Source organism: Microtus oregoni, unplaced genomic scaffold, assembly GCF_018167655.1.
Source record: "Microtus oregoni isolate MIOR12 unplaced genomic scaffold, Mior012 000002F_ref0000024, whole genome shotgun sequence".
Lineage (NCBI taxonomy): Eukaryota > Metazoa > Chordata > Mammalia > Rodentia > Cricetidae > Microtus > Microtus oregoni.
Genome location: NW_024543061.1, coordinates 23,554,763 through 23,570,019, shown reverse-complemented (window position 1 = coordinate 23,570,019; position 15,257 = coordinate 23,554,763). Strand labels below are relative to the sequence as shown.

At 42.9% G+C, this 15,257-nt stretch overlaps 1 protein-coding gene across 2 annotated transcripts in view; it reads right to left on the bottom strand.

The window, feature by feature from the left end:
* Tacr1 (tachykinin receptor 1) overlaps positions 1-15,257 on the bottom strand; it is a 179,328-nt gene that overhangs the window by 46,489 nt on the left and 117,582 nt on the right. The window contains exon 3 of one of the 2 annotated variants that reach the window (XM_041638541.1): positions 10,987-10,996. The exons of the other annotated variant lie outside the window; for it this stretch is intronic. Coding sequence (XP_041494475.1) covers positions 10,987-10,996 — 10 coding nt within the window. The remainder of the gene's footprint in view (positions 1-10,986; positions 10,997-15,257) is intronic. 2 annotated transcript variants of the gene reach the window in all.

The window sequence follows — 15,257 nt, the reverse complement described above, 5'->3', positions numbered from 1 at the left end:
AGGTGATAGCTGATAGATAGATAGATGATAGATAGATAGATAGATAGATAGATAGATAGATAGATAGACGGATGATGGATGAGTTGGAGTGTTGGAGACAAGAGCCCATGGGACTCTAATTCTCTGGATTGCCTACTCATGCCATCAGCAGAATCTTCCTCTGTCTGGTGCTTAGATAGGATGTAATTCTAAGAAGCTAAAGGATTATGACCAATGCTGTTCAATTTGTAAGACTTGAGTAAACAGTAGTATACACTGATTGGTACATAGCAATTTATAAATAAGAACAATATCTCTTTTTTGATATTAAAAACAAAATACCATGACTTTTTTCTTCTTTGCTGAATTTATTTGAGACAAATTCTGGGCATTTTTGCTTCGGCATCCTGGGATATTGGAAACGGTCTTGTTGGACTGGGCATGCAGCCCCGTGGGGAGAGTGCTGGCCTGGCTTTTGATCAATAGCACTGAATTAACTGGGCATGGTGCCACACACTTGCATCTGAGGCAAGGCAGGAGGATCAGAAGTTCAAGGTCATTCTTGGTTACAGAGTTTATCTATATCTACATCATCTATATCTATATTATCTATATCTATAATCTATATCTATCTAATATACCTATAATTATAGCATCTAGATCTATAACATCTATCTATCTATCTATCTATCTATCTATCTATCTATCTATCTATCTGTATATATGAAGATAAAGAATAAAGAAATGGCTATTTTGAGGCAACTGTCTTTCCAAAGATGAGGACACTTGGTTACAGGGAGGTTTTTGTTAGAAGCAAAGCCAGATGGAGACATCAAGCTTTCTAAGTCTAAGTAGTATGCTTTCTCCCAACACCACGTTTCCATGGTTATTTTAAAAAATAATACCATACTATGTATAGGGGGTACCAGATGAGAATGATTTCTAAATAAACACATGGTGATCAATGGTGTTATTGATTTTAGTTAATTTAGTTAATGGACAAGAGGGTAAAATACGCCCTGCAGGTGCTTTCCTGACGTAAGCCCTTCTGACTGGGGTAAGAGGAAATCCCAACGTAGTTTTAATTTGTGTTTCTCCAATTGCTAAGACGTTGAACACTTTTAAAGATAAGTCTTGGCAATTTTCACCTTTTCTCTTGAGAACTCTGTTCATATCTGTAGCCATTTTTTAACTGGGTCATTTGTTGTCTCAACTCCCTGTTTTTGAATTTTTCGTGTACTCTATAGATGAATCCTCTGTCAGATATATAAGTGGCCAAGAGCCTCTCCCATTCTGTGGGCTTCCTCTTCCCTCAGCTGACTCTTTCCTCTGGTGTAAGAAGGTTTGTAGTTTTATGAGGTCCTGTTTGTCAGTGACTGTCCTCAGTTCCTATGTGAATAGAAAGAATCCGATTCAGGAAGCTGTCTACACTGTATCAGCAGGGCATCACTGTGCTCACTTCTCCCAGTTTCAGGGTCAGGCTCACACTGGGGGCTTTGGTCCATTTGTAGTTGATTTTTGTGCAAAGCTGATGTGGGAGTGATTTCTTATTAATAAAGAAACTGCCTAGACCCATTTGATAGGCCAACCCTTAGGTAGGCGGAGTAAACAGAACGGAATGCTGGGAGAAAGAAGCTGAGTCGGGGAGTCGCCATGATTCTCCCACTCCAGACAGATGCAGGTTAAGATCATTCCTGGTAAGCCAGCTCGTGGGCTACACAGATTAATAAAAATGGGTTAGATCAATATGTAAAAGCTAGCCAATAAGAAACTGAAACTAATGGGTCAGGCAGTGTTTAAAAGAATACAGTTTCCGTGTAATTATTTTGGGTAAAGCTAGCCGGGTGGCGGGACACAGCCCGCAGCTCCGTACTACAACAGAGTGGCGCCCAACGTGGGGCTAAATCCACTTAAAAACCTAAAAAGGCTTAAAAATAAGGAAAAGATAGCTTTTTGCTGTTTGTGGGTGGCGTGCCACAGAGAGAAATTGTCCTGACTCAGCAGCAGGAAAAAACTGGCTGTTTTAAAATGCCGGCTTTCTGGGCTGTGCCGCCATTACGATCTCTGTCTGGCTCCTGTGGGAGACAGAGCTTTTAAATAGAACATTTGGAGTAAAGCTCTACGGCTTACTTGATGGCAATGTGGACTGCTGTGTGCCTGGAACTGTGTGTGGCTCAGGGGCACCAAATGGCTCTGAGGCAGGAGCAGCTTGGCTCAGCTCTGCCATGCTGAACTGTGCTGGTCTCAGGCAGAAACTACCGTAATTACCATTAAAACAGCGCATTTAAGGTTTCAACTGGGCAGGACACAGGCGGTACCGTATTACCTGTACATGATGCAACTTAAGTTTTTAAGAACTGCTTAACATTTTAAAAAATGCTCCTGGATAGTAAAAAAAAAAAATTACAGATTCACAATAAAACAGATTCAGACATAAAAGACCACACTGTTGGATGAATGTACGTAGACTTGGGAGAGAGAAGAAAGAGAATATAAAAAATAAAGTTAATGGTTTTTTTTTTTTTAAAAAGGTAAAGTCTTTAAAGAGACAGAGTACAGATAATTAAGAGATTAAAAGAAATAAAGAAAAATAAGCCATATAAAAATGGAAAATTCACAGAGAGTCTGGATTATGTATATTATGTTTTCTTTAAAATTTTTGACTGTGAAGGAGCTAAGTACAGAGAGACATTTCATTCTATGGGCTGCCAAATGGAACCAAAACGGATATCATGAGGGTATGACTTCAGAATTTGGGTCTAAGGATATGATGCTTTGGAAAGGGTCTTCTTTTGTTTTCACAGAGGACCAGACCCTATGGATTGCATCTATCCCGATATGGTATGATAGACCACGACCTCCTGAAAAGTTCCTGTGAACACCCTCAAAAAATTACTTCACTCAACTGGCAACTGAGATAAACCTGGCACCCAGGTTACACCCTAAATGACCTAATTAATGACGCCCCCATTCAGCAGGAAGCAGTTTGGAGAGAAAAAACTGCGCCCATGTTCCCAAAATATTGTTTATAAATGTTCTTTTACATTTAAAGGGGGAAATGATATAGGTATGAGTAATTTGCATTGGTGTGGATTTTACAGTCAATTTTGTTATATGTATATGTATTTCTGATCTTGATTAAGGTATTGTGATTGTGTAGTTCATTTAAAAATGTAATGTATAATTAAGAAATATAGGTTATGGATAATCATCGATGATAGTAAAGTTTGTAGTCATGTTACTTAGATTTTCTAGATATATAGAGATATATTTCAGATAGGCATTCTTCATATCTCTCAAAGGCTACAGAATATGGCATTTAAAATATTTTAATAACTTAGGACTTTTCATGACAATGAGACATATCTGTTCCTGGTGGCACCAATCTACTTTGAGAGGAAGATGGGCATCAAAGAGGATCCTTATGGAGTTGGATAGCCATTTGGGCAAGAAACTGCTCTTGCCTGGACTGTTGCATAAAATGGACACAGAGAACCCGCAGAGAGAGGACTGCTGAACTTGCCTAAAGGTGAGACGGTCTTTCGGGGTTCATGACTCATGAAAGAGTCTGCGAGACATTCTACAGGACACAACAGATAATGACTAAACTGTCTTTGGAATTTCCTGCTTCATGAAAATGTCTGCTGGATACTTTGGGCCTGAAGGCTAAAGATGGATGCCCCAACCATACAAAAGAACTTTGGGTGACTGTCCAGGCAGCAAGATGTCTCTGTCATTTCTAGAGTTTTCTTATTTCTTGTTTACTTAGGTAGTATTATATCCTTCTGGAGTCTTTGATGGAGTTAAAGAATGAATAAATATAGTTTTCCTTAGTTATGATAAAAGATAAAATAGATATAAATATTGTAACTGTAATTCTTGCTTGATAACTGTTTTGCTATATGTAATTTTACTATGTTAAAGTTAAAGCCTTTCTTTTTTGTTTAAACAGAAAAAGGGGAAATGATGTGGGAGTGATTTCTTATTAATAAAGAAACTGCCTAGACCCATTTGATAGGCCAACCCTTAGGTAGGCGGAGTAAACAGAACGGAATGCTGGGAGAAAGAAGCTGAGTCGGGGAGTCGCCATGATTCTCCCACTCCAGACAGATGCAGGTTAAGATCATTCCTGGTAAGCCAGCTCGTGGGCTACACAGATTAATAAAAATGGGTTAGATCAATATGTAAAAGCTAGCCAATAAGAAACTGAAACTAATGGGTCAGGCAGTGTTTAAAAGAATACAGTTTCCGTGTAATTATTTTGGGTAAAGCTAGCCGGGTGGCGGGACACAGCCCGCAGCTCCGTACTACAACACAAAGCCCTATGGATGGTATTTTAGGAGATTCTTAAACATTTTCTACTTGAAATTCCATTTTCCTAAGAAAATTTTACAAAACTCAGTGTATAGGTACATAAAATAAGTATATAAATCAAACAGTTACTGATAATAAAGCCATTCATCTAAAAACAATTTTGGTATCCATATAATTTACCTTTTAGTAAAGGCAAAAGCAAATTTGCATACTAAGGAGATATGGATGTTTGTTTATTTTTAATATTGTCACTTCAGAACACGGAGCATAGCCAATGTTTTCAGAGTTGAATGACATCTGATTTTAGAATCAGTTCTGGACACACTGCCTCATGCAAACACATGGCAGAAGGGTGTCTAGGGTCATTTCAGAAACGGTCGAAAATTCTGTCCTAATCCCATGCCAAAATTAATTTAATGATTTTTCCCCCAACATTCAAGTCAGCAACTCACACAGCAATTTACAAAATCAAACTTTCTAACATGATACAGTCTGAAGACAGGCTAATTTGATACTTAAAGTGCTGAGGGAGCTTGGTAAGATTTAAAAAAAATTAAAAAGTCTTTGTTTTCTGGAATTAAGCCATTATGTTTCTTTGCGAGCAGGAAACTTGGCCCGTATATTGGAGTACTGCAGTTCAAATGTGTGATAGTCTCCTGCTGAGCTTGGCTGTTTCAGGCGGTGTTGGTTGGTGATGGGGGGTGGACAGTGTGAATGTGTTGTGTGGGTGTTGTGTGTTCTGGGCACAGGCTGTAGTGAAGTTGCACAATGCACCTTGGCCTACCGCTGCCAGAAACATCTGGGCTTCATTATGTTTGATTGCTGTGCATTTTATAAACCTTACACTGTTGTGAAAGTTTTCACGACGCCCCCGTATTCAGTTAATGCCACCTCACACAGGGAGTGTGACCGTTGGTTTAAGAAGCTGGGTTCCACATGAAAGAGAGAGGGCTGAAGAGCACGCACTGCTCTTGCAGAGGACCCAGGTGTAGCTCCTAGCATCCATATTGGATGATTCACACAGCCTGTAACTCCAGCTCTGGGGGTAAAAATGACTCTGACCTCCATAGAGGCATCTCCCCACACAGACATACAGACACATACAGACACACAGACATGCACACCAGCACAGTGACACAATTAAAAGTGAAACAAAAATATAAAAAATTTTAAATTAAAGAGATAAAGTTGAATAAATAGAGAAGTTTAAGTAAATAGGAAAGTTTTGCTCCAGGTCCATGGTTTTCATATGTGCTGTATTCTAAATAGTTATTTATTTTTATTTTATTTATTGCATGTGCCTGAGTGTACGTATGTACATCAAGTGTGTGCGGAAACCCTCAGCGGTCAGAAGAGGCATTGAATCCTCCGGAGCTGGAGTTACAGATGCGGTAAGCTGGGTGGGTGCAGGGAACCAAACCCAGGTCCTCTGCAAGAGCAGCCAGTGCCCTTCACTGCTGAGCCATCTCTCCAGCCCCCAAGTGAGCCCTAAAGAGTAGTAGGTGGGCTGTGGAATTTCGTTGAGTGTAATGAGAAAGTTGAACAAAACTTCCTGTCTTTAATTTGTCTTCTGGGCCTAGAGCTGCCGTTGCTGTGACAAATGTTTGCTTCAGCTCAGTGACCAAGGCGTTTCTGAAGTCTCTCTGGACAGATGGGCAAGCACCTTTTATGTTATTCAGTTTTTTGACTTTCAAACTCTATAGGCTGAAGTCTCCAAGGTTGCTGGTGTGGAAGCTGTCACTGGGCAGGGTGGAGGTGTAAGTGAAACGATAGGGACAAAGGGTGCGCGTGTTTATAAAGGCGGTGACAGAGGGGACGGTGGTAGAAGAAGTGGGGACCTTGAAATGTTCCAGGTGATAAAGTTGTAAAGGGTCTCCATCACTCACTTCTCGGTTACAAAGGAGGAAGACCGTAGGCATGGCCGTGACTTGTATTGTGGATAAGAACTGAAAGACTGTGATTAAGAACCGGAAGTTTGGGTTATTTTATTTGTACTGCTCTCCTGGGGTGGAGCTAATTTGGGCTGTGAGTTTGACCCACCTGGGAAGAGGGAACCTCAGCTGAAGAAGAGCCTCCGCCATATTGGCCTGTGGATTTGTCTGTGGAGGCAGTTGCTTGGTTAACTGATGTAGGCGGGGCCAGTGTCACTTCTAGGCAGTTAAGTCCGGGGTTGAACAAGAAAGCTAGCTGAACTAATGTCAGAAGCAAACTAGAAAGCCTTGGTTTTCTTTACTGATGTACGGTACGCTGTAAAATGAAATAAACCCTTTCCTCCCCAAGTTGCTTTTAGTAATGGTGGTCATCACAGCCACAGAAAGCAAACTAGAAGACCTGGCAATTTTCAAAACCAAAGGAGAGGAATGCTGGGTACAGCACAGAGAGGATATATGCCAGGCAACCAGACCACAGTGGCTCTTCCAGATACTGGGGAAAGCCAGAGGCTGCAGAATTCACAACCCTCCTCTGCATACTGAACTTTCCCCATGTTACTCTGAATACATCGGAGCAGTTGGGCTGACATGTTGGACAGGAAGAGTGACACTCCAGCTAATGTATCTCATGAGGGGACAGACTCTTTCCAGTGCTCCCAAACATCAGCCAATCCTAGCAGAGGCTCCTTTGGATTTCCAAAACAACTTAGAATTCAGTTTGAAGGTGTCCTGGTACAGTAGTAGCCCATGAGACTAGGAGTTGGAAGCCCCAGGTTTGAATCCTGGCTCCCTTAGTTACTAGGAGTGTGAATATGAGTAAGTCTCTCAACTTTGGGCTGCCTTTGTCATTGAAAATGAGATGGAGTCACTTTGCTTTCTATTGTATAGAGACGTTGTGTAAATAGGGGTAATGTGTGAATGGTACCCAGCTCTGCAAACGTGGGGTTGTGTTATAGCTCGTATACTTAGACACAGAACCACAGCGTCCCTGTTTCTTCTCATTACCTATGCGGCAGATCCCAGAACTTTTGACGTCTTTTTGTGCTTGCTTTGCTTCTCATTTCTCTGAGAATATCAAGACCCTTAAACACTGCCACCTTAACTTCTTTCCCTCTGCATCCCACCTTCTCTTTTTCTTCTGAGAAAGACAGGGCCCTTGCTGGCTCTAGGAATAAATGCTACCCTTGCACTCACGGCCCCTTTCTACGATGTCTCCCCCAAATCTTTGCTCCAGTAAGCAGCAACGGTATCCCTGGTATCCCCCAGGATATCCACCTTCTCAGTTAGATCCTGTTTTCGGGACTCTTGCGTCCGAAGAAAGGCCACATTCTTGTCTGTTCTCCTCACTGACTGGACCACATCTCTGAAAGAACAACCCTGCTGCTTCACCCCCACCCCACCATCATTTACAAGTGCAGAATGGAAGTAGAAGCCTCTGACCACAATCAAACAGTCAATTAATTTTTTTTGTGTGTGTGTGGCAATGCCTGAGGGTAAATAATCAAAGTGGGTGGTTTGGGGAGCTTTTTATTCTGAAAAAGTGCTCAGTGTTAACCTTTTCTGTTTGTAGCCAGGGAGTCAAAGGAAGTCACTCATCAACTAATTTTTGATTCCTTCCACTCTGAAGTTTTAGCAATATCATTCCTTCAGTGACTGTTTTTTCTTTCTGTAAGTAGTGAAACTATTTCTGTCCTATGAAGTCTGTATTTGGAGAATGGACCTAAACTACTTCTTACATAAAAAGAGCAATTCTGTAGGAGAGGCAGAATGGGTATTTAAAATAGATGCTTGAAAAGGCAAGGGGGAAGAGCTGTAATGGAGAGATGGCTCACAGTTAAGAGTGCTTATTGCTCTTGCAAAGGACTGGTATTTGGTTTCCAGCATCCATTCCAGGCTGTTCACAGCTGCCTGTAACTCAGCTCTAAGGGATCCAACACCCCTGGACTCTGCAGGCATCCAAACGCATAAGCCCATACACTGCCCCCAACACTCATACACACAGATATAGCTAGAATGAGAACATTTTAAAAAATACATGGAGAGGCCAGTCACCCTACTTAGCAAGTTTGAAGCCCAACAGACCCCGTTCAATAAACAAGGTGGACAGTACCATAAAAAATGACACCCAAGGTTGATTTCTGACCTCCATATGCACCCATGTACACCTGCACACACAAACATGCATATACATGTACATACAAGACAAAGAGTGCAGCATGTTAAGACATGACAGGGACCGATCTCCATGCATGAGTCAAGGCCATCAGTGCTGAGCGGGTCCCAGGGATCCTTCTTACTTTCAGTCACGAGGCAAGCACCCGGGTACTGTCCATGCCTGCCAGTCACGGGCATGGTGACAGATGCTTTTTATTCTAAATTTCCGAGGTAGGTTCTGCTTTTTTTGTAGCTGGTACATCAGCAAAATTGCTCCTTGTGTCTCCAGGCATTTGTTCAGATGAAAGACAATTGGGTGTCCGCATCCACAGCCCGTGGTTTGCTGGGGACACTTGGCTCCATAGAAGAAAAGCTCCTAATTCATAGCACATTGCATTATAAATACTTCTGCCAATTTCAGTTTCAAACTATAAAACGACTGAGCGTGGGGCTGGGAATAGGGCCACAGCGCTGGCTGCTGGAGCTGGAGCTGGCATTAGCACTGACATGCTGCCAGCACATTCTGCTCGAAGAGGATACACACGCTTTAAAACCTCAGATGCAGGGAATGCAGGCAGAGAGAAAGGACAGGAGCATTCCCAGAGAAAACACAGTCACTAAACACATTCCATTTTCAAAGAGGGAGAGCCTGGTAGGCTCAAACTGCTCTTAATGTTTAGTACCATGTCATCCTCATCATCACTATTCTGTAATTCTGTCCCCACCTCTCCTTTCCCTGCCTAAGTATCACAAGCATTTCCATGTCCTATTAAGAATTTATCCTAAGCATTACAGCAGTGCTATGATACTGATCGAGCAATTGAGCCGGACCACATTGTGACACGCTGAGCTTCTTTCCAATCTTTTTCCTATTGATTGATTGATTGAGATGGGCTCTCATACTGTAATGGAAGCTGACCTTAATCTCACAGCAATCATGCTTTAGCCTCCTGGGTACTGATATTACAGGTATGATCTACCATCACAGCTTCCATTTTCGGCCCCTCTCCAATGTGTATTCACGTTTGTGTGTGTCCATGAGCCTGGGAGAGCAGAGGAAGACCTTGAGTGTTGTACCCAAAACTCCAGAGATCTGCCTGTCTCACTGCTTCCACATTGCTGGGATTATAAGAAATGAACCACCACGTCCAGGTTGTTATGTGTATTCCAGGCGTTAAACTCGGGTCCTCACTCTTGCAAGTCAAATACTTTATGAACCGAGCTATTTCTCCACCCTAATTTTCATTTATTGATAAAAATAATCTTGTTCACCTTGTCAAAGATCATCAGATCTCTCAAAAATATTTTTGGCTATTTTTATTTTTTTTGTTTTTATATCCCAACCAACATTTCCCCTCTTTCTTCTTCCCCTCACAGTCCCTCCCCTTCCCAATTCCCCCATCCATTCTTCCTCCTGTATCTCTTCAGAAAGGGTGGGCCTCCCATGGATATCAGTCTGCCATGGTCTATCAAGTTGCAGAGAGACTGAGCACCTCATTTCCTATTAAGGTTCTCAAAAATATTTTTGAGGAAGCCTAATGGGGTAGTTGTCTCTTACGGAAGATGGAGGTACGTCTAGAAACACTGGCCAATCCTTCGTGTCTATGGAACAAGTTGAATGATCTCCTCGGTCAGAAGACTTCTGGCTTCAGTCTCAAATCTCAGGCATCACCCTGGCTCACCATCACACACAGGCTGTCCCAGGAGTTAATTCCAATCACCTTACTTTGCCCCATCAGCTACCCAGTCTCTTCTACTTCTCTCTGAAACTGCTGACACTTTGGAGGCAGGCACACTCCCATCTATGCTGGAGTGTTAGAAAGACTCTGCTTCTTGTCTTAATAGAGCATCCTGGCGATTCTACTCCCTTAGAGGCAGCAGATGGGCAAAAAATCTTTAATGCCCCTTCCAGGCTATGTCTCCATCTGTCCTCTTGGCACCAACCCTCTAGAAAACACATAGCACGCCATTGTTGCTGCCACTTTCCTGTCTTCTGGTCTCTCCACTTAAGGACCTTAAGTTTGATTCAATTCCCTTTTCTCCGTCCCAGCCTCCACCTCTCCCCAGTGACTTCACTCTCTTCAAGGGCAACTGCTCAGCTTGTTGGCATTTTGGTGCTCAGACTCCTCAAGTGGCGGTCCTTTCTCCTCTCTCCCACTCCTCTGTTCTCTGGCCACACCTTTGGAGTTTGTACCACTTTCTCCATGCAGATTTCAAATACCCCATTGGCTGCAATCTGGATACAGTTTAAACAAATATCCCGAGGGGTTGTGTGCTGGAAACTTTGGTATGTTGGCATTGGAAGGAGATGGATCTTTAAGAGGTGGAACCTAGTGGGAGGTCCTTTGGTCCCAAAGAGTGCTGCCTCCCCAGAAGGCATTAGTTACTGAAGGACCTTGAGCTTGTTTTTGTGGGAACAGGTTGTTGAGAGACCAAGGTTGACCCTGAGTCACCCTCTAGCTTTCTGTCTGGGGATATTCATTCTTTTGCCAACACATGCAGCCACCATTGTTGGGCTCATCCCTCAGAGGATGCCTGTGATGCTGTCTCCATGCAGTGACCTATCCCAGGGTAATGTCACCAGACCTGGTGCTCACACTGCCTGGACTTTTGGCCCTCTTTCCTTCATAAGTACTCAGCCTAGAAATTTCATTAAGCAAAAGGCAAACAACTACACCTTTGGGATGATGGCCTAGACTGTCACTTGTTACAACCTAGAACTGTCTGAGGATAAAGCCTCAATGAAGAACTGTCTAGAGTAGATTAACCTGCATGCATGTCTCTGGGATTTATCTCTATCAGTCGAAAGAGCGCTAGTGGGGTGGCGGCATTCCTTGGGGAGGGGATATTGGATGGTATAAGAGAAGAAAGCTAGCTGAGCTCTCTGTCTTGATTGCGGGTGTGGTGTGACTGTGATGAGCTGCCGCTTGACTCTCCTGCAGGGATGGGCTGTGACCTGGAACTGTGAGCAAAGAAAGTCAGAGTGTTTTATAACAGGGACAGAGAGTGAGACGAATGCCCGCCATACGGTTCATGTTCCCCTCAACTCATCTGCCCCACAGCTCCTCCACTACAGCCCGTCTCTGAGGATCCATGTCCTCGAACCTGCTACTCTTATTCTACCCTTTATTCAGGTTCTACAGGTAGAGCATACCAAATCCCCCAATATGACTTCTTCGGGGTCTGCAACTTTCTAATACCAGAAGTAGAAAATTCCTCACCGTGAAAGTTTGTTCCGTGCATGATATTATCAAAATGACATAAAATTACCATTAGGCTGCATGAATCGAAATTATACATGAAATAGGATGACCAGGAGTTCCATCTCCAGGATATCACATTATGTATATGCAGATATTCCAAACTGGAAAACAGTTCTGAAATCTGTGTGCTTCATCCCCGGTACTGAGCGCTTTCAGTAGGAGGTATTCAACCCGTTACTTCCTTTCTTGTCTTAATCACTACTTTGCAGAAACCTCCAATTTCCTCACCAACTCTTCCTCTCCAAGGCTCACATGACACCAGCCTCAGCCAGGATGGTTCCAACCAGGTGCACCTTATCCCCTGTGCTGGGAAAGATCATACGGCCAGCTTGACTGACCTGCTTGGATTTTGCGTCACTGGGACACACATCTCAGCTTCCCTCCTGCCGGGCTGACCACTGATTCACAGTCCTTTTGCTGAGGTTTAGTGTTTTTGACTCCCTCCAGGGAGTCTCACAGGGTGACTTGACAGTCCCCAAGGTTAAAATCCATCTGTGAATTCGTGGCTCAGGCTTATGGGTCTCTAGCTCAGATGTCAGTCATAAGCTTCAGCTACGTCCACTGGGTAGGACACTCACTGAGGCCATGGGCCTCTAATATGTGAGGTGGAGTTTTTCTAACTTCTCACCCCCAGAAATGAGAAGTAAGTTTCCCTTCCTTGTGACCTTTTGTCCTCAGCAGTTACATTTCTATTTGTCCCAAAGGCCACTTCCCCTCATGTGTGGTGGGGCTTTCTCAACCCAACACTACACAAGGCAAAGCCTACACCAGTCTTAATGATCTCCAGCTTGGAATTCCTTTACTGTTCCTATCATGCCTCACCTACCCACCCCAGATACTCATTCACTCCATGTGACCATACTGCATGAGCTCCCAAATCAGATGATTTGTTCTAAAAATCTGGTTTCATAACTGGGGAGCTACACTACTGACTTGTGGAGGGTATGTAAAGAGATTGTCTTGAGTTTTGTTTTATACATACATACATACACACACACACACATATGTGTGTGTGTGTGTTTTAATTACATTTTCCCTTTCCTTTCCTCCCTCAAAAACCTTCCATATACTCCTCCCTGTTCTTCAAATCCATGACTTCTTTTTTCCATCAATGTTATTGCATGCATATATGTATTTGGTTCATGTTTAATTTCATTCTCAGTTTGTCAACTTGACACAGCCTAGTGTCACTGAGGAAGAGGGAGCTTCACACTGAATAATTGCCTTGTTCCTATTGGCATCTGTGACTGTCTGTGAGAGATTATAATGGATTGATGATCGATGCCTCCTCCCACTGTGGTCAGTGTCATTTCATGGGTAGGTGGTCCTGGACTGTCTATGAAAGGCAGCTGAATCTGAGCTCGCAAGCCAACAGACCAGGCTTCTACTTTAGTTCCTTCGTCAGTGTCCCTCATGGTAGTGTGTGATCTGGGAGCTGTAAGCTGGAGCAAGCCCTTTCCTTCCCAAGTTGTTTTCGGTTAGAGGGGTTTGTGTCCCAGCAACGAGACAGCACTAGGGCAGATGCTGTGCAGCTATGGTTCCTGGCAGAGCGCCTGGACCTCTAGAGGTGCTGGCATTAGTTCTCTCTCTCTGGGCTGTGACCACACAGGACGAGAAGTAACTGAAGTGGGGATGGCGTGGTCTCTGGTTAGAAGGCACATCTTATCCTGCCGTGGAAAGCATGATGTTGGAGGTGGTTGGGTTCATCACCGCAGGAACATGATGATGCCTGCTCATGGGGGAACTCAAGTGGCTTTCTCCTTTCCCCAGTTTTACTCAGTTCAGGACCATACCCACGAGATAGTGCAGCTCACATTTAGGAAGCTCATCCCGTCTTGCCATTTATTTCTGGTGAAGGTAAGGCTCATGGATGTACTAGGCATTCTTAATCCAGTTATGGTAAGAAACATTAACCATCACCATGCTCGGTGCCCATTAGCTGTTATCTCTTAAATTTTAGTTTCTTAAACATGACCTAGCATCTTTTTTTCTAAGCTTTTGTTCTTGCAGTCACCTCTACCTGGAATTTATCCTTCTACTGAACACTTCTTCACCCTCTTCCCCTCATATGCTATGAGTCAAATGGTCACTTGTCTGCTTGACATATTTCATGATCCTGTGGTAAGGAGCACCCTCTCTTTGTACTCTTGGGGGCTATGAACTTGTTCTTGATGTATCACTCATGGACTCAACAGTTTGTTTTTATTGTTCTGCCCTGCAAACTTTATGAGCCTTGAGGGTAAAGAGGGTGTCTTAGTTACTTTTCTATTGCTCTGATTAAACATCAGGACTGAGGCAACTTATAAAACGAAGCATTTAGCTGACAACTTGCTTACAATTTTAGAGGATTAGTCCATGATCGTCATGGTGGGGAGCATGGTGGCCAGCAGGCTGGAGCAGTAGCTAAGAGCTTTACATCCTGATCACACACAGCAGGGGAGATAGAGATAGATAATATCTATCTATCTATCTATCTATCTATCTATCTATCTATCTGTCAATTATCTATCTGTCAATTATCTATCTATCTATCTCTCTGTCAATTATCTATCTATCTATCTATCTATCTATCTATCTATCTAGAGAACCTTAAAGCCCACTCCTAGTGACAAACTTTCTCCAACAAGGCCACACCTCCTAATCTTTCTAGAACAACCCACGAATTGGGAAGCAAACATTCACATATATGAGCCTATGTTGGCTACTCTTATTGAAACCTGAACAGATGGCATCTTGGCCATTGTTTTATGTCCAACACAGTACTTGATCTAGGTTCCTGGAGAATTTATTTTCCAAGAGAATTTATGACACGAATACAACTGTAAATTTACTGAATGACTTGATGATGTGAATATGTGTCTTCCCAACCGCATTAGTGACAGGAAAAAAAGAGAATACTGTTGACAAAGCTAGTTCATGTGCGTAAACATGCACACAGCCATCAGATTTCCCTTAACAAAGGAAACTGCCATTAAATGAATTCTAGTATCTATACCTAGCCAACCACAGAGATCAATATGATTGCTAAATTAAAAAATGATAAATAACCTATCGGACAAAGAAGGAAATTCAATTTAATCAGGCAGAGGATAAATTGAGTCTTTTCTGAATATCTTAGAAAAATGAAAACGAAAATAAGAAAGACAGTAGAGACAGATGTGAGACTCTCAAGAGAGCCTAACTACCGTCTTCCAATAACCAGATTTATGAAAGAGATCAAGACGACAGAGACAAAGCAATAAGCCATTGTATCTTGATTGTGTTTTGTTCTTTTTCGGGGCCAGCTATTACATTCAGGGCTTGCAGATGCTAGATAAAGTTTTGACCACCAAACTACACACTGACAGGGTTTTTCATTTTCTTTCTTTCTTTTTTAATCTTCTGCCTGCCCTTTATTCCTCCTCAGAGGTAGGAAACGTTCAGATCTTTTAACAGTCCCAAATGTTGGATTTGGCTTCTTCAGGCAACGGCGAGTGATGCTTGCCGTAGGCTTAGAAAGTTTGGGTCTGCGGGATGGCTCAGTGGGCAAAGGGCGCTTGCAGCCAGCTGAGAGGACTTCAGTTCGGTGCCTGGAAACCATGTAGCGGAGAGGGAACCGGATCTTCAAAGTTGTCTT